At 44.1% G+C, this 26,388-nt stretch overlaps 1 protein-coding gene across 3 annotated transcripts in view; it reads right to left on the bottom strand.

The window, feature by feature from the left end:
* Positions 1-11,471: 11,471 nt before the first annotated feature.
* LOC142243177 (occludin-like) overlaps positions 11,472-26,388 on the bottom strand; it is a 163,782-nt gene continuing 148,865 nt past the window's right edge. For all 3 annotated transcript variants that reach the window (XM_075314834.1, XM_075314820.1, XM_075314826.1), the window contains exons 6-8: positions 22,493-22,664; positions 22,361-22,402; positions 11,472-14,545 (exon numbers count right to left, since the gene is read on the bottom strand). In XM_075314834.1, the coding sequence (XP_075170949.1) occupies positions 14,444-14,545; positions 22,361-22,402; positions 22,493-22,664 (316 nt within the window). In that variant the 3' untranslated portion in view covers positions 11,472-14,443. The remainder of the gene's footprint in view (positions 14,546-22,360; positions 22,403-22,492; positions 22,665-26,388) is intronic.

Genomic DNA, 26,388 nt, shown 5'->3' on the forward strand with positions numbered 1-26,388 from the left:
GACAGGCACACCAGTGGGTGGTCTAGCTGGAAAAGGGTTACCCACCTAGGGCTCAGGCAGACGGGTGGGAGGGAGGAAGTCAGTTTTAGAGTAACCCTAAGAGAGTGAGAAGCTGAGGGAGTTGTAGCTCCCTGTGTGACCTTGGTTGGGTCGCAGACAGTGGTCTGGGATTAGAGGAGTCGGAGACCCGGTCGCAGGGTATTGGAAATGAGTGTACTGACTTAGTTTTGGAGAACGGTCAGCACTGGAAAGTCCAGTAACCGGACCGGTACCGAGCACGGCAGGGTACAGGACTCTAGATCGGGGAGCAGCTTCACGCAACCTGATAATTAACCTGTGGAGGATAGTCTCTTTATGAACTTTCCCCAAGAGCTCAGAGATCGAAGGCACCAACACAACGAGGGGGATAGGGCTTTCCAGCTTATGCGGCCTACAGAAACCCCAAGTGTCAGCCATCGAGAACACAACTCCACTATTTCAACATAGTGAGCGAGACCCTGACAGCTTCAGGCCAAAGCTCACTTAGGAAGTTCTATAATTGTGCATGGAGGCAGGTTCTGGACCACTAAGCAGTACCAGTGGGGACGGATACCCAGACAAGCTGCATCCTGCCTCCCCGCATAGCCTGCATAACGCTACCTGCAACCTTCCTACAGAGTCCCGGGGTCTCTCCTACCCATGGAGGGATCACCATCTGGCTGCCCCACTCCATCTCCCCCGGGTACTCCCATTGGCAGCGGCGGTACTTCCCTTACCGCGAACCACGGTCGGAGTCACAAACTTTCCCTTGTATATAACCCCCCCTTTACATTTGAAGTGGCCACAAGCCCCTGGGTCCGGAGACCCTCAAGCCACAGCAACCCCGGATCTGAGCAGTTCAAGTGCTGCAGGGGCGACACAAAGACTCTGCCTAGTAGAGGAGGCGCTCGCAAGCGAAGCGAGTGGCAGCCAGAGAGATGCCTGCTGGTGAGTGAAGCCCTGCGTGTCAGAGAGGCATGTCTGTGGGCGTAGTCAGTGAGCTGGACAGGTGACGTGGCAGGACTTTGTTGCTGGAAGAGGGGGGTCCTGCATCACAGACAGTACATATGACCGAGCCAGCTGGCACCATCTTGTGAGAAAGAGACAGAGCGACTGGATGTGTCAGAGGTCTGGGTGAAAATGGAAGAAGATATGATGACACCGGTGGCTGCAGGCATCTCCCAGCAAACGTCAATGGGAGTGGCGGTACCGGAAGCCACCAGAGGAGCCAGCTCAGGATCCCTTGACCCTCCGGGCATGCCTGGCCTGGAGCCAGTGGAGCTGGAAGAGGTGGAGGTAGGCCCTGCAGCACCAGATCTGCGCAACAGCCTATGTCAGCACCCCAGGCTCACATGCCCCTAGCCAGTGAGGACTTCCTGAGGTGTGGTTATAAGAGCGAACTGAAGGTGATAGAAGAATGCATGCAGGTGGATGCTCTTGCCCACGAATGGATGTCTGGGCCAAGGCCCACTGAGCCTGTGAACAGTGCATTGAGAAAAAAGATGTCCTTCTTGAGGATGAGGGACAGCCTGTGTGGTGGATGGACATTAACAGGGAGGCCACAATTTCAGTCCAGCTGGAGATGCAGCTGTTGTGTTGGAGACAGTCCAGGAGGCACTTTCAGTTGCTTTGGGGTCACCGTGTGCTGGCCAGGTAAGGAAATGGGACATTGTTTTAAAAGCGATCCGCCTCTAGAACTATTTGCATGATCCCTTGTGTTTAAAGGACTGTACCCCCACCATCCAGGTCCGGTGGAAGCTATGGACAAAACCACCCTTTGGTCTTTTCTAAGAGAAGTAGTGAAGAGACTGTGCCCTCGAATTTGAAGTGACAAATATATCTATAAACCCTTAAAACATCATTTTATTATAAAATTTAAAAACATCCAAAATACACACTATAGAACCTAAAGTGCACAGGTGGAGAAGGGAGGAGGGTAAAGGATAAAGTAACCCCTAAATATAAACCTCCCTCCTGTCCACTACCTCACGCGGGGGTTGGCACCCTAAAAGCACGATATGGCGCCCCCACTCACCGCCGGCTATCCTTAGCCTGCCCTAGTTAACCCTAGCGGCAGGTATGAAAGGTGCTCAAAAACTCATAAAGTGCATAAGTGCGGATAGCTAATGAGGTATAAAAAGAGGATCATGTAAATCAATTGGCCTTAGAGGTTAGGCGAGGATGCGCCAGAAAACGTGGAGGGGACCTTAATAACTGTCTCCTAACCACTCCCTACCTCAAGCGGGGGTCGGCACCCTGAATACACGATAACATATGGCGCCCCCACACCACGAAGGCTGCCCCTAAAGAGTCCCTATTGCACCCTATCAGACAATATGCATACAAATATAAAGTGCCTGTGCTGTGGGCCTAAAGTGCATAGTGATAAATAACGATAAGGAGGCACTTATACTAGGATGCAATAATAAATTTACAGCAGCATTTTAAACCAGAAAGTGCATGTGCTTAATCAAAAATGCAGGGGACTAAGAAAGGGGTGTACTCATCACTGATACATGATCCAATTGTCGCCTTTGGTTGCCTCAACGCGTTTCTCCCTCCAGGGTCATCAGGAGGCCCGATATTCAACGTGACAGACAGATGTAAAGATGAGCAGATGAGAAAAGGGGCCTGATGCCAGCAGCTCCCTTTTAAACTGAACCAGGCACCTCTGGGCCCACCCCCTCCCAGCCCCACCCCCCCATCCATCCACGCCCCATAGATATGGATAATATACCTAAATGTCCATGATTCACCCATCAGCATGTTTATCAACATTTGGTGCCACAAAGGCGTTACTCACACGCCTTGTGGTGACTAATGTAATCCTCCCTCCGGCCAATTCAGGCATGTGGAGGCCGTTTGCGTTCCAGGGTGAACCGCATCACATGACCGGGACCGCATCACATGACCGGAAGTGACGCTACGATATCCAGCATCAAACCGGAAGTGATGCGGTAACATCCGCGATCATGTGACCGGTGTTTGCCTTCCAGTCTGGAACGCACCACCATGTTAATAACTGGTGCAATAGGGGCTGAGGACCCCCCTTCTCTCCTCCAAACCACTGCTGAGTATATATACCATGGGCATCAGTCATCCCTCATCCATATAGACGACCATACAAGGACAATAGATAAACAAAGTATACAAATGTATACATAGATAGTTTCTGTCCCTTCATCACCCTTCATCAATTATTCCAATATTTCATTATGGTTTAATTATTTACTGATTAAAGTCTCAAACATGAGGCACTAATGTTCTTATGTTGAAAAAAATGCCATTTAATCATGTGGTCAAATAAAACAAAAAATACCCTTAATGAAACACAAGGGAAAAATATTGGTCGGGAGTAGAAAAAATAGGGGGGGGGAGGGGGAAGAGGGGAAGGGGGAAGGGGAGGGCCCGCCGTGCCAGGCATCACATATGAATGTCAAAAATGCACAAAAATGTCATTTAATGCAAAGTATTTACCTCCCAGTTGCGGGATACAGACCAGTATGACCATCACAAACCAACAAAGTAGCATTCCTGGGCTTAAAGGAAAGAAACATACGATAATTGCTCATTAAGCCCCCCAGGGTGTACCGACTCCATCCTGAAGATCCACTCACACTCCTTTCTCAGGAGGATCCTGTCATGATCACCCCCCCTAGGGTTCTTTTTTACCACCTCTAGTACACGGAAGGATAACTGATGGATATCCCCTCCATGATGTCCATTCATGTGTCTCCCTAGCGGCGTATCACGCTGGTTGCGGACATCACCCAGGTGTTCCCCAACTCTCCTACGTAGTTCCCTCTTAGTCTTCCCTACGTAGTCTAGGGGGCATGAACAGGTGGCCACATATATCACCCCTGTGGTCTTGCAGTTACAGAAACTCCTCAGAAAAAATTCTTTGCCATTTTTGGCACTGATCACAGACTTTGAGGGTTTCATGGAGCCACAGTATATACAGTCACCGCATCTGAAAAAACCACAGAGACCTCTATTGAGCCAAGTGCCCACAGGTTGTGGTCTTGTATACCAACTGTGAACCAATCTGTCCCTGATCGATCTACCCCTCCTATATGTAACACTCGGTTTCTGGGATATCATCCCCCTCAAATCTGGATCCAGCGTGAGTACATCCCAGTGTTTTCTCAGGACTCCTAGCACCCGCTCATTCTGGCAATCAAAGGTGCCAATTAATCTGGTGATATCCTCATTGCATTTATCCCTATTGCCACATCTATGCAGGAGTGCTGCTCTGTCCTGTTTCTCTGCAAAATCACGGGCTGTATGTAGAATCTTGCCAGGGTAGCCTCTATCCAGGAAGCGTCGGGTCATGTCCCTAGCCTGTGTCCTAAAGCTCGTCATGGTGGAGCAATTCCTCCTCAGGCGCAAATATTGGCCCTTCGGGATACCCATCTTTAAGGGAGTCGGGTGGTGGCTATCCCATCGAAGTAGATTATTTGTCGCAGTAGGTTTGCGATAAGTTCGAGTGGAAAGACCACCATCCCGCTCCTTCAGTATAGTAACGTCCAGAAATGGCAATTCATTAGCATTAATCTCAAATGTGAAATGGAGCCCCAAATCATTGATGTTAATCTGTTCTACAAATTTTTCAAACAGAGCACTCGTCCCTGACCACAAAACAAAAACGTCGTCAATAAATCTAGTCCATAAAATAATATGTGTCTGCCACCAATGGTCCTCATCAGTAAATACGACGGTTTCTTCCCACCAGCCCAGGAAGAGGTTAGCATACGAGGGAGCACAAGGGCTCCCCATAGCTGTCCCCCTGAGCTGGTGGAAGTACTTACCGTCGAACTTAAAGACATTATGATACAGCAAAAATTTAAGGAGACTCAGAAGGAACCGAGTATGATTGGAGCATTCAATATTTCTGGTGTTTAAATAATACTCAACAGCTCTAAGCCCCAAATCATGTGGTATATTACTATACAGTGCCTCCACATCAATGGAGGCCAAGAATACCTCCTCCCCTACAACAATGCCATCAATTTTGCCCAACAGGTCTGCAGTATCCCTTGTGTAAGAAGGGAGTGAGATGACAAATGGACGGAGAATCTCGTCAATATAGATACCACTGTTTTGTATATATGAATCGACTCCAGATATTATAGGACGCCCCTTAAGTACATCAAGACCCTTATGAACCTTGGGCAAGGCATAGAAAGTAGGTAGCATCGGGGAAACAGGCTTCAAGAAATCAAATTCACTGTTTGATAGTAAACCACCTTCCCTGGCCTCCTCAAGGATCACCACAAGGGCTGACTCAAAATCATTCATGGGGTTAGAGGGGAGAACCGCATAGATGTTTCTATCCCCCAAAATGCGCTGACACATCCCCAGATATTTTTCATGGTCCATAATTACAAGGTTTCCACCCTTATCAGATGGTTTCAGTACGAGGTTATCATTTTTCTCCAGTTCCTCTAGTACTGACCATTCCTCACTAGAAAGATTACTCTCTGAATTGCTTCCCCCTTTACGTGGGATCCTTTTTAGGTCCCTTTCCACCAGTTCCAGAAAGATATCAATATTAAGGGTGTCACCTTGTGGAGGCATTTTCTTGCTTTTCCCCCTAAGTCTGGTGAATGGACCAAGACCATTTTCTGAGGTGGTGCTCTGTTCTTGCAGAAGCCCCATCAATGATTGATAGCCCTCCAAGTCTTCCTCTGTCAGCCCCATCCGTTTGCAATTCTCCCTATCATTGTTCAGAAAGAACTTCCTCCACTTCAACTTCCTTCCAAAGAGTTGTAGATCTTTCACCCAATGGAAGCAGTTGAAGTCATTTGTGGGGACAAACGATAGGCCCTTTTTCAAGACATCATATTGTTTCTCACTCAATGAACAGCTAGATAGATTAATGATTTGATTCCTGTTGAGTCCACCCTGCACTATATCACTAGACACTAGTTCACTCGACTCCTCAATTGATAAACCTTGGATATCCCCTGTTCTAAAAAAGAGGGTGCCTTGGATGCATTGGATGAAGCCGAGGATGAGGAGAAATTTGATTCCTGTCCATAAGGTCTTGAGTTTCCTGGTCCCTTCCCAGAGTACCCCTTTTTTCCCCGCCATCTCTTATTATACTGCCCCCTTCTGTTACTCCAGCCCTCTGCTCCTGTTTTTTCGGTATCTGAATATTCCAAGTCTGATGAGGAGACGTCCGTCTCCCTCTGGGCTTGGCTGGCAAAGTGATAGGCCTGATTTGTGTTGAATTCCCTTAGATCCCTCTGAAACTGTAGATGTTTTCTCTCCTTCAAATAACCCTGATACTTTTCGATTGAAGTCTGTAGGGTACTTTCACGTTTATTAAAATCAGGATCCGATTTGCATTTAAGTATGCTTTCAATATCTGTATTCAATTTGACCGTAGCTTGTTCTAGAATAGCTTTTTCCTCCTGTAGGAGGATGGTCATTAGTCTAAGGGAAGATTCGACCGACTCTTTTTGCCAAGCCTCAAGGAGCTTTGGACTTGAGGTGCGGGGGGATGGACGGATATTTATCCTGAGACCCTTAGGGACAATTTTGTTTTTTAGGTAATTTTCAAGTGCTTTAATTTCCCACCAGGACTTAGTGTACTCTTTGTAGGAGAGGTACAGATCATTAAATTTAGTTCTCAAGGAAGTAATTCCAATACCACCTTCCGGGGTTTCTTTAGTGCAGAACGCCTGGTTTGCGTCCTCCACCCAGGAATCACTATTTATTGGTCCTGACAAAAAACTGGCCATATTAAACAATATATAAAGTGAAGGGAAATTTGAAGTGACAAATATATCTATAAACCCTTAAAACATCATTTTATTATAAAATTTAAAAACATCCAAAATACACACTATAGAACCTAAAGTGCACAGGTGGAGAAGGGAGGAGGGTAAAGGATAAAGTAACCCCTAAATATAAACCTCCCTCCTGTCCACTACCTCACGCGGGGGTTGGCACCCTAAAAGCACGATATGGCGCCCCCACTCACCGCCGGCTATCCTTAGCCTGCCCTAGTTAACCCTAGCGGCAGGTATGAAAGGTGCTCAAAAACTCATAAAGTGCATAAGTGCGGATAGCTAATGAGGTATAAAAAGAGGATCATGTAAATCAATTGGCCTTAGAGGTTAGGCGAGGATGCGCCAGAAAACGTGGAGGGGTAGATCGATCAGGGACAGATTGGTTCACAGTTGGTATACAAGACCACAACCTGTGGGCACTTGGCTCAATAGAGGTCTCTGTGGTTTTTTCAGATGCGGTGACTGTATATACTGTGGCTCCATGAAACCCTCAAAGTCTGTGATCAGTGCCAAAAATGGCAAAGAATTTTTTCTGAGGAGTTTCTGTAACTGCAAGACCACAGGGGTGATATATGTGGCCACCTGTTCATGCCCCCTAGACTACGTAGGGAAGACTAAGAGGGAACTACGTAGGAGAGTTGGGGAACACCTGGGTGATGTCCGCAACCATCGTGATACGCCGCTAGGGAGACACATGAATGGACATCATGGAGGGGATATCCATCAGTTATCCTTCCGTGTACTAGAGGTGGTAAAAAAGAACCCTAGGGGGGGTGATCATGACAGGATCCTCCTGAGAAAGGAGTGTGAGTGGATCTTCAGGATGGAGTCGGTACACCCTGGGGGGCTTAATGAGCAATTATCGTATGTTTCTTTCCTTTAAGCCCAGGAATGCTACTTTGTTGGTTTGTGATGGTCATACTGGTCTGTATCCCGCAACTGGGAGGTAAATACTTTGCATTAAATGACATTTTTGTGCATTTTTGACATTCATATGTGATGCCTGGCACGGCGGGCCCTCCCCTTCCCCCTTCCCCTCTTCCCCCTCCCCCCCCCCTATTTTTTCTACTCCCGACCAATATTTTTCCCTTGTGTTTCATTAAGGGTATTTTTTGTTTTATTTGACCACATGATTAAATGGCATTTTTTTCAACATAAGAACATTAGTGCCTCATGTTTGAGACTTTAATCAGTAAATAATTAAACCATAATGAAATATTGGAATAATTGATGAAGGGTGATGAAGGGACAGAAACTATCTATGTATACATTTGTATACTTTGTTTATCTATTGTCCTTGTATGGTCGTCTATATGGATGAGGGATGACTGATGCCCATGGTATATATACTCAGCAGTGGTTTGGAGGAGAGAAGGGGGGTTCTCAGCCCCTATTGCACCAGTTATTAACATGGTGGTGCGTTCCAGACTGGAAGGCAAACACCGGTCACATGATCGCGGATGTTACCGCATCACTTCCGGTTTGATGCTGGATATCGTAGCGTCACTTCCGGTCATGTGATGCGGTCCCGGTCATGTGATGCGGTTCACCCTGGAACGCAAACGGCCTCCACATGCCTGAATTGGCCGGAGGGAGGATTACATTAGTCACCACGAGGCGTGTGAGTAACGCCTTTGTGGCACCAAATGTTGATAAACATGCTGATGGGTGAATCATGGACATTTAGGTATATTATCCATATCTATGGGGCGTGGATGGATGGGGGGGTGGGGCTGGGAGGGGGTGGGCCCAGAGGTGCCTGGTTCAGTTTAAAAGGGAGCTGCTGGCATCAGGCCCCTTTTCTCATCTGCTCATCTTTACATCTGTCTGTCACGTTGAATATCGGGCCTCCTGATGACCCTGGAGGGAGAAACGCGTTGAGGCAACCAAAGGCGACAATTGGATCATGTATCAGTGATGAGTACACCCCTTTCTTAGTCCCCTGCATTTTTGATTAAGCACATGCACTTTCTGGTTTAAAATGCTGCTGTAAATTTATTATTGCATCCTAGTATAAGTGCCTCCTTATCGTTATTTATCACTATGCACTTTAGGCCCACAGCACAGGCACTTTATATTTGTATGCATATTGTCTGATAGGGTGCAATAGGGACTCTTTAGGGGCAGCCTTCGTGGTGTGGGGGCGCCATATGTTATCGTGTATTCAGGGTGCCGACCCCCGCTTGAGGTAGGGAGTGGTTAGGAGACAGTTATTAAGGTCCCCTCCACGTTTTCTGGCGCATCCTCGCCTAACCTCTAAGGCCAATTGATTTACATGATCCTCTTTTTATACCTCATTAGCTATCCGCACTTATGCACTTTATGAGTTTTTGAGCACCTTTCATACCTGCCGCTAGGGTTAACTAGGGCAGGCTAAGGATAGCCGGCGGTGAGTGGGGGCGCCATATCGTGCTTTTAGGGTGCCAACCCCCGCGTGAGGTAGTGGACAGGAGGGAGGTTTATATTTAGGGGTTACTTTATCCTTTACCCTCCTCCCTTCTCCACCTGTGCACTTTAGGTTCTATAGTGTGTATTTTGGATGTTTTTAAATTTTATAATAAAATGATGTTTTAAGGGTTTATAGATATATTTGTCACTTCAAATTGCCCTCGGATTTGAGGAGCATTAATGTTGGCTATGGTCCTTTTGTTTTAGGATTGAACTATTGTGTACCTCCGAGGATGCCCAAAGAAAGAAGATGTCAGGATGCCTAAGAAGGAAATAATGGTTAAAAGGAAATGTAGAGTTTTATTAATACATGACCTTCATCAATGCATGCATGACCTGTATTTTACAGGTGAACGCATGGTTAAGGACAGCCATGGTTAAGCCATGGTTAAGAGGGAAATGTAAAAGTGTCCAGTGTCCTGTCACCCCTGAAGACGTCATGCATTTTATGTGTGTGATTAAGAGAAGTGTTATTGACCTGTGTGTTTTCAGGTGTAATGTAGGTAATATGGAAATGTCAAAAAGCTCTCTCATGTGGGTTATCTAGCAGTACTGTCAGCTACCACCAGACGGTACCAGGCTCCTTAACAGGGGAGGGAGGCTCAGATAGAAGATATAGTGACACGACTGAAAGGGTTAGCTAAATAGGCCCAGCCCACAATGAAAGGATTTAGTGGAGGACATTTCCTGGTTCTATAAATTTAGAAATGTGGCACTCCTAATATGGCGCTGGTGCTTGGATAGGGTCCCACCCCAGATCAAAAATTGTCAAAAAATCCAGCACTCAAAGCATGAAATAAGATAATTTTTATTTTAATTTTTATAGAACGTAATTTTGTGTCAATTATTGCCAAAAACGTTTCGGTCTTCCGACCTTCATCAGTTTAACACAAAAAGGCTCCAATTCGCATATAAAGATTCCAGGAAGATAAGAAAGACTGCCCGTCCGGGTCTGCGATGTGTCTTTCTTATCTTCCTGGAATCTTTATATGCGAATTGGAGCCTTTTTGTGTTAAACTGATGAAGGTCGGAAGACCGAAACGTTTTTGACAATAATTGACACAAAATTGCATTCTATAAAAATTACAATAAAAATTATCTTATTTCATGCTTTGAGTGCTGGATTTTTTGAAAATTTCCTGGTTTTAGTCAGATATGAAAAAGAAAGAGAGAGGCAGATGTAGCCAAGTGGAACAGTGTGGTGTGGAGGAGAACAGGCAGAAGACTGAGCAGGAGGAAGAGACCCAGTGACGAGAAGATGCAGAGGGCAGCAGGGAGGCTTCAGTGAGATAAAACGAGGGATCAGAAAGTTCCCTTCCCCCCCAAGTGGGCTTTGTGAACGGTGTGGACAGTCGGCGTAGCTGTTGTTCACTGACAGGGCCACTGACACAGCAGACTAGAAGACTCTACGAGTTATCCTGAGAAAATAGCATAGCCATTCAGGGGACAGCACAGCACCTAATAACAGCAGTGCCAAACCCTCATCCTCTTTGATAGCCGGTGGGACTCTCACTGCAGCTGTAATGGGAGAGCCGGAATGGGTAGATAAGAAATTGCCTGTTGGAGAAAGTCGTGTCAAAACTGTGAATATTAAATGGAAATGTTGTTTAATATTAGTATGCGGTAAAGCCGTTGAAGTTTTAACTGGTTGTGGACTCATCTCTAGTAACACCGCATGTAACATCGCACTGTATGAATGGGATCGAAAAAAGCCGGACGAAACTCCAGATGAACAGCTGCAAACAGGTATCACCTCCACACCCACTCCACACTCCATTGTTTGTGACAAATGAAACTGCCTAAACAATAATTCTTGCACACAGATTTTTTCTCAGGTGTCATCCTAGTTGCATCCTACTTGCTTCCTAGTTGCATCAGTTTTTTTTCTCATCTTTTTTTTTTTCATTGAACCAGGTAGACTGAACTTTTTGTCCATCGACTCTTAATGTATCAGTTAAAGAGAGATGGAAGTCTGAAGTACAAAATACGTTTGCTAGTTTCATCTGTGTCTCATAGACTTCATAGACTCTAATGGCTGAGTCTGATCCACAAAACCGAAGAGAATGGGATATGTGTTCTGAACCTCCTGGATCGGAGACATGGACCCACACCTCTAAATCCAACAATCACAAGAACCAAAATCCCTTCTTTGTTACATACAAACTCACACAATAAGTAAAGACATACAATTTGTGCAAATTATGCTATTTATTAAAATACCTTTTAAAAAAAGTTACAAAAGATCAGATTCAGGCAAGACATATGGTATACAAGTACAGAAAGACAGAAAAAATTGTATACAGATTTATAAGAATAGGCTGAGATGTAACATAATTGTTCCCCAACTCCAAGACCCACCAACAGGTCAGGTTTTCAGGATTCCCCTATATTGCCCAGGTGATGGAATTAGCTGTGTAATACTAGGAAAATCCTGAAAATATGATCTGTTGGTGGCTCTTGGAATTGGGGAACACTGTTATAGGTGAATTACAAAGATATCCAGGATAGCATCTTATTAATCTTTATTTTATGAGTTTATAATAGAGAGAGAACTTAAAGAGGTGGTCTTATATGATACATTAATAGCATATGAAAAGCATATGTCCTAAGTGTATGATGGATTCGAACTCCACCACTGCATCTTGAGAAATGGCTGTCATCATACTCCACTGTCAGTAAAGTGATGGCAGCACGTGTGTGGCCCTCTCTCCATTCATCTATATGGGATTTATGAAAACTACTGCACAAACTTGCGGAGCCCTGTTCTTGAGATCTAGTGCAGCAAATAGTTCAATTTCATCACCAAGTTCAGGGAGCCTTACCTTCATGTTCTCTTAAGGACAGTGATAGATATATACCAGAGATAGAAATTAGTGGTATGGCTATGATAAAAATACAATTTAAATGTGCTACTAAGATGTATTGGATTTATTTGCATATTTACAAAATATAAGTAACTATTTCAATTAATGATTTATTATTTACAGTATAGACATAAACACATTCGCTAATAAGGCGCATACCCTATATTTTACATCAATATTTTTCCCCCAAAATTGAAAGTGATCCCAGTAGAGTAGGGAAAGGACACTAATGAGACATTTTATTTTTCTTCAATGCTGGGATCCAATAAAGAGGAAGAAACAGAGCACAGAACAAAAAGCATAGGAAAAACAAAACAAAATTATAAGGGTTAGTAGTTAATCTGGAGTGATTTGGTGCAATAAATGGTTCTACGTTAAAGCTATGGTCACACTATGTCTTTTTCGAACCAGAGCCGCTCAAAAAATGCTAGAAACAGTACTCACGGAGCACCCAAACATTTGTCCTATTCGTTCCTATGGAAAAAACTTTCATATGCTCAGGCTTTACAGTGTCTTTTAAATGTTTTTTTTTGCTTTCAGAGATGCCAATTGTTTAAAATAAGTAACATCAAAATGATACTACTGGCGATTTACATTAGGAAGATGCTCCATAATTTACAATCGAAGTCAATGGAGGAGGATAAAAAGACGCACTAAAGACGTATGGCATCTTATTGAACATTTTGTAAGCGTTTTGCATCAAAAATGCTAGCACTCTGTTCCGTGCTTAAGGATTTCTACAAAAGATGCTCAGAAAATGCCGGCATAAAAAAAATAAAAGTTAAAGCATTTCTGGAAAAGACAAAAAAAAAACCAAAAACTCTCCATGAGAACAAATATCAAGAAAACACTAGAGAAAAGGAATGATTTCTTAAGTGCCTTTCACTTGAGAAGCAGACATGTTTGACCAATGTCAACCCTAAATTTATTTTTAAAAATTTCTTCATGCTAAAAGCTGGTTTTCCCTGTCCTGACTACACAGGGTCATCAAACTTTGACCTGAAGTATCCTATAATAAAGACTGGCTGATGTGGACAAACTTCGTAGCAACAGTCTTTCTAAAGCTGCCGGGCAGCCAGTCCCTAGTAACCAGTTTGTCTTAGAGCAGAAAAGAAGGAAGGAATGCCTGATAGGATTTAAACCGCATGTTTTACTATCTCTAACTTTTATATTAACCACAGTTTGAAGAATCTTTTCAATTAAATACCGGTATATACTTTTAAAGTCGGTGTTGCATCACTTACACGCGTGAAATAAGTGATATTCCCTCGTCTTTGAGAAGAGAATGCCTTTAAAGAAGACCTGTCACCAGGTCAAAAGTGGCTAGTTTTTGCTCTTGATTTATTCCCTTTGCTCCCCTGAGGATTCCGATTTTTGTATTTTTAAAATTCGCCGTGCAGTTCCAGAGATGAGTCTTTTTATTTGGTAGCATTTTTTATGGTCTTTACAAGGGGGCGTGATTTTATTTTTGGGGGGCGTGTCCTTTGGCTGCTCTGGGTTCTAACAATGCAAGCCACACCCCTTTTGGAAAGACCTTAGAAATGTACCCCAAATATAAAGGCTTATATCTCCAGAACTGAATGGTGGATTTAAAAACAAACAAAAGCGGAATACTAAGGGGGATCATCGGGAATAAAAGAAGACAAAAACTGGCCATGTTTCACCTGGTGACAGGTCCTCTTTAAATCTGATAATAAACTGATTTGGCTATTGTATATGTATAATCCTAAGCATAAACTTTAACATTCAGTGTATTTTTTTTCAATGGAAAGTTCTAATTTTCATTATTTATAACCTTTAAAAATAAAAGTTAAACATGACTGGTATGTTCATTTATTAAAGGCTTATATCACCCGTTTCAACACTTTACAACCTCAGATGTTACTGATGTTTTGAGAAGAAACGCAATTGTTAAATATCACTGCATCTAGGCAACTTTTTCATAAGAAATAGAAAAAGATCCAAATTATTCAATGTGATCACATGTTCATAATAATACCTTTATATATAAAGAATAAAAGTCAGGGGCACTTCTGCAGTGAAGGAGTTATTAGAAATTAGGCATGATATATGGGTTATAAGGAGACATGGGCCAACAGTTTATCTTTCCATCCTTCATATAAGATCAAATTTAAGCAGTCTCCAACTGGTTCACATTTTTTAGACATTACAAATTAATGTATCCTTAACAGCTGCAAAAACTTTACATACAAACATTTCCCAATACAATGCAGCTGCCTTATAAATGTTCTTTTTATAATGCCAATGTTGGATGCCCTCTAGTGGATGTTTCTGACATTGCGGCGTTGTTCTTCATCAGTCCCTTCCTTTGTCATAATCATTCACCATCCTTTTAATGTGAAACAGTTTGTTTCTAAGTTGTTTGGTTTCAATCTTCTTTGTTTGGTAATCGGAAGTCTAAAAAAAAAATCAAAAGGATAATGATATACAATATCATCAGTATAATTTCATGGGAAAACATATTGCGTTTCTATTTCTTTAGCCATACCGGAAAAATATGGATGACACACTGATTGTATACTGATGTGAAACTGTACTGGCTTTTCACATACGTGTTTTAAATGGGTGGGTCTGCTCTGCTGTCACTCACTATCTGCAATGTTTATTCACTTTTTTATGGCTTTCTCTCCCTATTGCTATGGCTAAGTTGTGAACTTTAACTCCTCTCACTATCCAGAGTCATCCCAATATGGCTTCTGCACTTCCTGTCTCAGCTTTTATACAGGCTATGATAGCCTCTTCTCATTGACTATGTTATACAGAGCAACAAAGCTTAAGTGGATTCCCTGCCCCATCCAGGCCTGAGGTCATGTGAACCTTTTCTGCTTAACGCAAATTTCAACAATGTTTAATATAGCGCTGGCCATTTTTTGCAATTTGTATGAATCTAATGCAAATTATTTAAATTTGCTGGGGTCAGAGACTTTCTAGAAATTTAATGTAAATTTTATTTAAATCGAATTTATCATCGAGTAAGTCATCTCTAGTAAGGAGTTTTCAATTTCCTGCTATAATCATATAATCATAATCACTCTTTATATATAGAAAAAACCCACAAAGGACCATGGTTATTAGTCCCTTCCCATCCTAAAAATACCAGCGCGCAGCCACCCCAGAAGTGACGCATCATATTAAATTCATCAATTCTGGCACTGCACATCAGCTCTACCTTATTGCCCTGGTGCATTGCCAATGGATTTTGGGATTGATGTCAGCTGTGATTTGTCCCTGTGAATTGTTATTGCATTAGCTTGCAAGTTCAAAAATAGAACAGACAGCATCAATCTGGGTTATAAAAAGTGCAAAAATCTTAAAGGAGTTTTTATTGAGCAAAGTTAATTTTAAAGTTAATTTCATTTTAATCAATAGATCTTGGAGTAGCAGGCACTGCCTGTTCACTCAGCGCTCCCCAAGACCTGGCGTCTGTGTTGAGTGGTTACGTTACTGATATCACCGCTCATCACAGTTGCCAGGTCTTGTGGAGCGCTGAGTGAGCAGGGAGTGGCTGCTGCTCAAATCCTATGGGTTGTCAGAACGAGGCTCCATAGCCTTTGATTGATGGAGTTGGGGAGTTGTGGAATGTCGTGGGAAGCGCCGGACTACAAAGGACCTGCATAGGATCTTTGCTTTCTAATAAATTGATGATTGAGGGACAGTGTCTTGTTTTTATTCCTCTCTTTTTAGGTTTTTCAGGTTTCCATTTGGGGACTACGTTGGGTTCCCTGGACTAAGTCGGACCTGCCTAGCTTTTTTAAAAAAATAAATTGGTGAACCAGGGGAGTGTTTCTTAAAATAAACTATTTTTGTTTGTGTATTTTTTTCTTTTTACTGGATTAGTATTGTAATGTAATAGACATCTCTCCATAACTAACATCAGGGCTTGATGTCAGCTGTGTTTTGGGACAATTGACAGCTGACATAAATCCCAAAAAACATTACCCCAATTGCCAATGCACCAGGGTAATCAAGGAGAGCTGATGTGCAGTACCATAATTGATGCATTTAATATGATGCCCCACTTCTGGGGCGGCTGCGGGCTTCTATTTTTAGGCTGGGGAGGGACTAATAACTATGGACCTTCCCAGACTGATAATATCAGCTCATACTGTAAATAGATAGATAGACAGATGATAGACAGAGAGAGATAGAGGGATAGATGATAGTAATATTTATCTATCAATCTATCTATCTATCTCTCTCTCTATCTATCTATATTTCAATCTAACATCTTTCCATTGTCTCTTTACCTCTAGATTTTTATTAGTTTTTTCTTTGAGATGTGCGCGTAAAAATAGGAGTCTCTTCCAATATTCTTGGTCAGGACAGTCACACTTGCGTATGACTCGCGCGAGTGCAATGTGAGAAAATCTCCCCATTTAAGACAATGCTGCAGCTCAGATCTGCGAGTTTTTCCTCAGCCCTAAACGGATTGAGGACAAAATGGCAGCATGCTGCGATAGTCTGCAAGAGCCGTATCACTCGCACCCATTCAAGTGTATGGGTGTGAGAGAAACATCGGACTGCACTCGGATGTTATCCCAGAGCAGTGCGATATATGCACAGGCTGACAATGGAGGAGATGGGGGGATTAATTCCTCCCTCTCCTCCGCAGCTGTGCTCTGATGTCAGTGTAGTGCCCAGAGAAGGGGGTACTTGGTCCCAGGCGGTAACAGATGGGGATGTCACTCTGGTAGCCATTGCCTGGACCCGTGCTCTGGGCCCCTTTTGTTAATGAGGTGTATTTACATGGGAGATAAGAGTTTTTGTCATGTGACGCCACCTGCGGGTTGCGCTTAAGGATGGGGAACCGCCGTTGCTCAATGTGGGTACTCCCAGGCATGGTGGTAGTGGCAGCTGAGATGGTAGGCCCTCCGCAGGTAGGGCTGTATCTGGGAGATGTAATGGGGCAATAATGAAGACCACACCAGGTTGTCTTTAACAGTCTCTACTCACTGTGGACCCAGGGATTGCTGGTTCAGGTCCCAGGAGGACCAGTGCCAACGTAGTGTCCCAGGTTGCTCTGTCCACGGCACTTTCTGTAGATTGAGTACCCGTAGCGTGGAGCGTTTGGGAACCCCGACTGTCCCTTTTGGGGTACTGTCTCCTTCTCCGGACGGCGGGCAGTGCGGACCCTGCAGGGAGGTAAGTGTCTGAACCTCGATCTTAGTTTACTACTGATGCCCCCATATTATTTGGTTCGATGAAGTACGTGAAGGTATTCTCACCGTGCAGGTATTTACCAAACAGTCTAAAACTTGCACTTGACCTAGGGCCCTGTGCCCCGTGCGTGCTCCGGTCCCAGCGGTATCTCGGTACCCATCCTGGCGACATCACTCCTGTGCCCCGGGGTTACCGTTACATGGACCCAGTTCAGGCATGTCCGCACACCTGTGTGCTCCACTCACTGACTACTCTCCGACTGACTGACCCCTTCCACCAGGCTGGCTATACACAGGGACTTGTTCCCATGGCGACCATCTCCTTACGTGGTTAACCCTCTATGCCCAGTGTGGAGAGGAGAACTAGGATTTAGATTGTGTTTTGGTAGAAAAGGCACTGATACTCCAGGTCCCAGGGGGTAGGTCCTGCATCCCCAAGAGGATGCAGTTCCCTGTAGTGCCATGAGGTTCTCAGGGGTGCTACTTCAGGAATGGACCACAGTCGCATGACACTTAGCTCATGGTTGCAGCAGGGCCTGAGCCGAGGGTCATTAGCATATTACATCTGAGGCTCTCGCATCACATGCCATACGCAAGTGTGACTATGCCAATGTAAGGGGTGGACGGACCCCTTGCACGGAGGCGCAGTTTCCCCCCTGAAGATGCCCCACGCTGGGGTAGCTAAAGATGTTAATGTTAATTGTGTTTTACAGTATTACCGGGTTTTTTTTTTCCCCCCTAGATGTCAGGGTGGGACGGCTGTCTCCATAGGAACAGTACAGGAGAGAGGAGGAGCCGGACAGTCTAGGGGGAGGGTGGGAGGTTGCTGTAGGAAGAATCAGAGAAAAGGAGTTTAGTTTCTGCTGGGACGGGGGAGAAGGAGCAACAGGGGCAGAGTGTGGGAGCGACTGTGGCAAGTAGCCAGAGAGAGAAAAAGGAAAGTGTCCTGATCGGGAACCAGCAGTGTAAAGGTGGGACCCAAAGAGGCCTAGCCGGCGAAGCAGAAGTGTGTGGGTCACGTCTGTATTAGCCGGAGTGTGAGCCTAGGTGAAGGAAACAAGAGTAGCCAGGCAAGGCCCCGGAACAGAGAAAACAGGAACAGTTTCCCCGGCAGGAATTGTGATTTGACGCTGCAAGATTTGTGTACTGAGACTGTTTGGAAGCTATGTGTAATATAATGCCTTTTGGTTCAGCTGATGCCTGCCTGCGGAGTTTTCCTGAGTCTGTCAGTGTGCTCCTGCCATCCACACTCTGCCCCACATAACATTCCCCTGTCCCCATAGTGACGGCTGTGCCGGGGGTTAGCCTGATACATGAAGCGGCCATCACAGCGACTCCCGAGGCACCCCTGGCACCGCGTTCCACCCTCATACACAGCATGCTTCGATTGTCTGCGAGAGCCATGTCACTTGCACCCATACAAGTGTATGGGTGTGAGAAAAACATCGGACTGCACTCCAATGTTATCCAAGTGCAGTGCGATATACGGACAGGCTGACAATGCAGGAGAAGGGGGGATTAATCTCTCTGCTCGGAGCTGTGATCCGATCTCTGGAGCTGGTCACAGTCACATGACACTTGGCTCAAGCTCACAGCAGAGCCTGAACCAGGGGTCATTAGCATGTCGCATCCGAAGCTCTCGCATCAGAATCAATATGCAACTATGACTCTGCCCTCATACATAGCATGCTGAGATTTTTTCCTCAGCCCGATTCCAGCTGATAAAAAAACTCACAGATCTGCTCTGCCTCATTGAATAACATTGGTGCAAGTGCAATGCATTTTTTTCTCTCATAGGACTTGTCTGATTTAGGCTATGTGCGCACGTCGCGTAAAAACATGCAGTTACGCTGCGCTTTGTAGCGCAGCGTAACTGCATGCGTCCTGCGTCCCCTGCACAGTCTATGGAGACTGTGCAGGGGCCGTGCGCACGTGGCGTTTAAGAGCGCAGCGCTTCGGCTACTGCCGAAGCGCTGCGCAAAAAGAAGTGACATGTCACTTCTTTCCTGCGCTTTGCCGGCAGCTCCTGCTCTGTCTATGGCAGGAGCTGCAGGCAGAGCTCATGGAATCGGCGCTCACTACGGACATTTCTGCAGCGATCTAAAGCGCACATGTGCTCTTCAGATCGCTGCAGAAATTTCTGCAGGGCTTGTACGCAACGTGCGCACATAGCCTTATACACAAGTGTGAGCCAGGCCAAAGTCAGAGGCTGCTGGGAGGAATAAAGCTTGTTTTCTTCAAGTAGCTGGGCTTTCAATGCGGTGGATGTGCGATGCCTCTGAGGCTCTGGACGCCACAGGGTACTGCACTTCAACCGGGGTGTAGTACTGATCATGGATCCAGGGGAGGTCAGTGCCAGTTTCACCATACACAACCACATACACACATGGGTTGCCCCTTCCACACTGGGGACTGGGCTAGGGTCGGGTACCAAAGAGGTTGCCTACAGTGTGGCATTTACAGAATGCCATCACAACTGGGGCCCCAAACCACTAGCTTGGGACCTGGGTGGGGGGAGGAGTGGCCACCAGGGGGAGTTAGAAGTCACAAACAGCAATAGGAGAATTCTCCAGCTAGGTGAGATAGGGAGCAGAGGTGCTTCCCGGTAGCTCCTGTGGGATATAGGAGTTTAACGGTCGCTATGAAGGATACCGTGTCAGTTCCTCGGGACTAGTGCAGTTCAGGGTGCAAAACCCTAGGGTGGTGCAACTCCAAGTTGCACCATCAGACTCTGCCGGACGGAGAGGTTTCATGCTTCTCCAACCACACAAGTTTCCAGAGCCAAGTGGCACCTAGGATTCCGGGGCCTCGATCATGGTCAGACTCAAGGGGATCCATGATACTGGCATAGAAAACAGTACTCTACCTAGTATGGAAGGGACTCTAAGTGCTTCAAGCCACAGGGACTCGCACTACAAAGCGCAGCAAGGAAGGGCTCACAGACTACCGCACCGGTTCTGACCTCCCACAGATCCGGGATCGGCTGGAGCCCATCACGGCAGTGACTGATACTATGATGCTGGCAACTGAAATTGTGAGTAAAAACACCTTGAACCCGCAGAGACTGTGTTGGCTTGTCCTTACCGGTGTCGCCGTCCCGGACTTAGGTGCCGAGTCCCGTGGGCGCTGCAGATGCACAGCTTAAAGCTATGTGCGCACGTTACGTTCTGGCGGGACAAATAAACGCAACGTTTTGGATGCATTTTGAATGTATTTTGGATGCATTTTTGACAGTGCGGTCCCACTCGGCTCGGCTACATCCCCATAGAAGTATGGCTGGCTGCAAGAAAGAGCCGCGCGATCAGAATGAACTCAGATGAACTTTACCCGACTTCATTGTCTTCGCGAGGCTCTGTCTGTGAAGGACTCACCGGTGACCACAAATCCCCTGAGTGACTGAGTGAGCCGCGCGATCAGCAGTGCCGTCACTCAGGTTACCCATGGCCAGCTGGAGTCCTCCACCCGAGACCTGTGGCTGCGGGTAACCTGAGTGACATCATCGCTGATCGCGTGGCTCACTTCAGTTTCTGTGTGGAGCTGACAGAGAGCAGTGGTGTTCTATGGCCGCTCCTGTCAGCTTCATGTAGCAGAGCTGGGTGCGTCGTGGGACCTCGTGTGGATTATGCCGGAACTAGAGGGCTGTTTGGGGATTTTAATAAAGTGGTAAAAGAGGGTTTTTTTTGTCTTTTATTCCAAAAAAAGGATTTTTTCGGGTGTATGTGTTTATTTACTTTCACTTACAGGTTAATCATGGGGGGTGTAGCATAGACGCCTGCCATGATTAACGTAGGGCTTAGTGGCAGGAGAACACAAGCCTTCAGCCGTATGGCTTTACCTTGGCTAGTATCAAAATTGGGGGAAACCGCATGCCATTTTTTTAAATTATTTATTTATTTATTTTACTGCACTACATAGACCCGCCACCGGCGATTGGTTGCAGTGAGACAGCTGTCACTCAGCGTGGGAGCTCTTCTTAATGCAACCAATCATAGGTGCCGGTGGGCGGGGGAAGGCATTTTCAAATCAGGAGAAGCCGCCAGAGATTTGTGACAGCCGTGCAGCGCTGCACCGGTGATCGGTCAGTGATCGGTGAGTATAAGAGAGGGAGGGAGAGGGAGAGATCGACAGACAGACATACAGAAAGAGAGACCAACGGACAGAGAGAGAGAGACCGACGGACAGAAAGAGAGACCGACGGACAGAGAGAGACCGACATGGACAGAGAGAGAAAGAGAGAGACTGACGAGGACAGAGAGAGAGAGAGAGAGACCAACACAGACAGAGAGAGAAACTGACGGACAGAGAGAGACCAACCGACAGAGAGAGACTGACGGACAGACAGACACCGACATGGACAGAGAGAGAGAGAGAGAGATCGACACGGACAGAGAGAGAGACCGAAAGACCTGCATTCTGTTTGTCAAAAAAGCAAGCAGATCGCAACGAAAATGCAGTGCAAACGCATTTTGGTTGCGTTTTGACACACCTCACTGATTGCAATGGATGGAAATGCAACCAAAACGCATAAAAGAAGTGACATGCTGCTTTTTTAAAGCATGGATTTTGTCAAATATTGGGCATCCAAAACGCTGCGTCTACAAAAGCAGCATGCACATGGAATTTGCCGACTTCTCATAGACTTTGCTGGGGAAACAGAACACATGCATTTACGCTGCTGTTTTAAACGCTGCGTAAACGCGGGAAAAAACGCAACGTGCGCACATAGCCTTAGTAACTTGCAGATTAACCCCATATCTGCAAGTTAAAATTATTTTTTTTTAACATGACAGGGTCCCTTTAGAGCCAATGGATTTAGAATGGGATGTCAGAACAGCTCCTATAGGTGCAATGTGTAGGTGACAAAATACCTTTATGCATTTAGTGTATCTGTGATAGCTAATATTTTCCATAACTCTTTAAGTTAAAAATTATCATTTACATATAAAACACAAATATCAGAAAATAGTGCAAGTCTAAGTAAACTTTTCAGAAATTAATATACTATGAATTGAATATAGCGTGGTCAGTGCTATGAGATGGTAAGAATACTTACTCTTTTAATATCCTTCAGTCTGTTGTACTCCTCCGCCACTCCCTGAAATCACAAAACATTATATAAGAAGGTTGTTGTTTGGCCGTTATTAAGAAGGCGAGGTTAGGGTTAAGCGTGGATATTGTACAGTACCTGGTACTGGGTGGTGCCCTCGGTCAGTCCGTCTAGTTGTTTGTTAAGCTGCTGCAGCTGCGTGTTAATATCATCCATTTCTGCACACATTTTTTTGTATCGCTTCAGGTCAGAATCAAACTCTCGCTTATAATCCTGGCGTTGGTAGTCTGAAGTAATTGGTGGGTACAAGCTGCAGATGGAAGATACAATATCTGACTTTTTTGTAACTCTCCCTGACATATTTGTTATTGTGAGGCTTTTTAGCGTGGTGTACAGTCTAGATGCCCCTCTGTCTGCCGGTCTGTACAGCCTGTATTGCCTTCATACAGCTAATATCTACCATTTCTACAAGCCAAGAGTAAAGATCCAAACAAAGCAATAGGGGTGCGCATACCAAAAGTAACATAAGGCCCTCCTCTGGAGATGATTCTCCTACCCTACTGCCCTCCATTCAAAACAAGAGGGCTTGGTACTTGTTTGCCCCACTATATTCCTATAGCCCTAGTTCTAATTTCGTAGGCCTTTGAAGACCATCTTGAGAAGGTTCAGCAACTGAATAGACTTCCTTAAAAGTAAAAAGCCCCCTGAATGGTTTCTCCATCCTACCTGAGATGCATATTGTCACCAATATTTCAAAATCCTCCAAACACTATAGCCATTTGTTCCATTTCCAAGTCACACAGTACAGACACCTTCATCTGCTTGATTGGGTATTTTATATATATATATATATATATATATATAGATATATATATATATATATATCTATATATATATATATATATATATTTATATTAGGTCAAACACAAATAACACATGGATACAGATATATCATGGATTGGTCCCTTGTTAATGTCCAAGTTTTTCATATAATTTAACAAAGCACAAGTTACCTACCCCTCTGTTTCCCTCCCCTATAAATTCTGGCCTATTTCTTTCCAACATAATTAACCCTTTCAGAAGCAGGCGTATGGAGCGGGCTTACAGGGTGAGCCTGCCCCATACTTGGCAAGCAATGGCTGTGTATTATAAATAAAGAGACAATTGCACTCTGAAATGCTAAGAAATGTTAACAATGACTATAGGAAGATGAACATGCATTACTGCTAAGATAATTAGCATAAAAATTGAGATACGTAGCATATAAAAAGGCCAGTTTTATGTGAGCCCAACAGTCAACGTCAAGGTGTACCTCTTGATGTTGAGTCCCTAGTCACTATCTACACTAATGCCTCTCTTTGGGCTAAACACCCTCCAATTTATGGGTGAATAGGATAATATAGATTTAAAATCACCTAAGACTGATGAGAAGGAGTGCTCAATCAGAAGACCTGACCCCATAATCTAAGTAAAAAGACTGATGGCACTATCACGAAGGGTGAAAAGGCACATACTGAACATGAGATATATTTCAACAAATAAAGAGTTTCACTCTGAAATTAAAAGATATGTTAACAATGAATATAAGACAATGAGCATAAATTACTGCTAAGGAAATACATATAAAAATTGTGATACTGAGCATATCAAAAAAGCCAGTGTTATGTGAGCCCAACAGCCAACTTCAAGGTGTATCTCTTAATGTTGGGTCCCTATCTACTCTAATGCCTCTCTTTGGGCTAATAAACCTGTCTCTTTATTTGTTATATCTTATGTTCAGTATGCACCTGTTCACATTTGGTTGTTTGGAACAGCCAGGACCTGCCTCTAAGAATTGCGAGTGTAGCGGAGCTGTTAACCTGTTAAGTCCCACTGTCAAACTCTCGCAGTAGGATTTAACACGTGCCGACACGGAGCCATACCATTTTAAGCTCCCATTGGCCCACCTGTGACATGATTGCGGTCGCCGATTGGTTGCTTTGACAGCAGGGGTGTGCTGAAGACCTCCGTGGCTGTCATAGTAGTGCTCCTTTCAATACCTGTATGTGGCCGGCCTTCAAAGGAGATGGGGGTTTTTACTATATACAGCAATGCTTTTGCATTACTGTACATAGAACAAGCAAGCAGACAATCATAGCTTCACGTCCCCTAAGGGGACTATTAAAAACAGTGAAAAGTTAAGAAATAAGATTTTTAAAAGATATAAAAAAACATAAGGTCAAATCCCTCCCCTTTTGCTCCATTAAAGATAATAAAAAACTACACATATGTGATATCGCCCAGAAAATTTGATCCAAGTATAAAACTAATTGATTGGTAAACACTGTGAACAAAAAAAAATAAGAAATCCAAAATTAAGGTTTTTTTTTGGTCGCTGCAATGCCACAAAAATGCTGTAACAAGCGGTAAAAACATCATAGCTCCAGCTACCAGAAAATTAAAACATTATATGTCTTTGAAAATCCCCCCAATCCATGCCCTTTTACAGTCTTATGGTCAATGACAGGAGTACAGTGCCTTGAAAAAATATTAACAGGAATCTGTCAGCAGGTTTTTGCTATGTAATCTGAAGACAGTATGCTGTAATGATTAACACATGCAAGGATGCCTTTATTATCACAATGTGTGCTGTTGTTTACCAGCAATGTTTGTTTTTGTTTCAGGAGATAATCATTGCCTGACTAGGTCAGCTAGAGGTCAGCTAGTTCAGCATGCTCCCTGCTTTAATTAGCAGCTCCCAATGTGCAGACATTTTCCTCCAGGATTGCTCTGACTTGCCCTGAAGAGCTTCCCTGTCTTTTCTGAAGAAAAGCAATCCAACAGCATGATGCTGCCCCCACCATGTACCACAGTGGGGATGGCATTTTCAGGGTGATGTGCAGTATTAGTTTTCCATAATAGCATTTTGCATTTAGCCCAAAAAAGTCTACTTTAGTCAGGGCACCTTCTTCCACATGGTATCTGTGTCCCCTACATGTCTTTTTGCAAACTGATAAGAAGACTTCTTTCATTATATTCATTGAGATGTTCAATGTGTGGGCTATTTTTTTAACCTAACCCTCCTTTAGTCTTGTCCACAACTTTACCCCTGACCTGTTTTGTGTGTTCCTTGGTTTTAATGATGCTGTTTGATCTGTAATTTCTCAAACAAATCTCTGAGGCCCTCACAGAACAGCTGTAGTTATACTGAGAATAAATGACATACATGTGGACTCAATATACTAATCAGGCAACTTCTTGAGGCAATTGGTCACTCAGGATAATATTTAGTGGTATCAGACTACAGGCTGCTGAATAGAAATGCACATCACAATTTTCAAATTTATATTTTTTAAATATTTAGAAAACTATGTATCATTTCTTTTAAACGTCACATAAACTTGCTGCTTAGTGTTGGTATATCACAAAAAAATCCCAAATAACATACTTTTAAGTTTGTGGGTGTAACGTAAAAATATGTGGAAACGTTCATGGGTTAGGAATACTTTTTCAAAGCACTGTATTATAAATTTTCCCCATATATTAAAAAGTTGTTTTTATTTGCTAGTAATGTATGAATCCAATCCATTTTACGTCGTAAACTAATTTTTAAAAATGGAAAGTGAAGGGAACGACTTCTGTGTCCAGCACTGTAGAATACTTTTCCTTATAGCTGCAGCCCAAATATTTGGAATGTATTAATTCCTCATTGTTAAATAAGATATTTGCAGGATCTTGTAAGATATTAAAAATGATATCAAATATATCTTTTACTTATAAGGTGGGACACGGAGCACACAATTTGTTCGGACCTGTGGGTGTATCTATCAATTAAACAGCACTTACTGAGAATAATGTTCTTTGCTCTTTACTAAAAATGTGTCTTATGGGTGCCCTCTAGTTTCCTCAGGGATTGAGGTCATAGCAGTTTCCGAGAAGTTTTTAATTGCCAATATAGGCAATTTAGTAACCGCTTCATTAAATGAATGAATATTAGAATTACTAGTCAACATATCTGACAGTGTCACACGGGGGAACACTATTCTCCTTAAGGA

This window comes from Anomaloglossus baeobatrachus, chromosome 1 (assembly GCF_048569485.1).
Source record: "Anomaloglossus baeobatrachus isolate aAnoBae1 chromosome 1, aAnoBae1.hap1, whole genome shotgun sequence".
NCBI lineage: Eukaryota > Metazoa > Chordata > Amphibia > Anura > Aromobatidae > Anomaloglossus > Anomaloglossus baeobatrachus.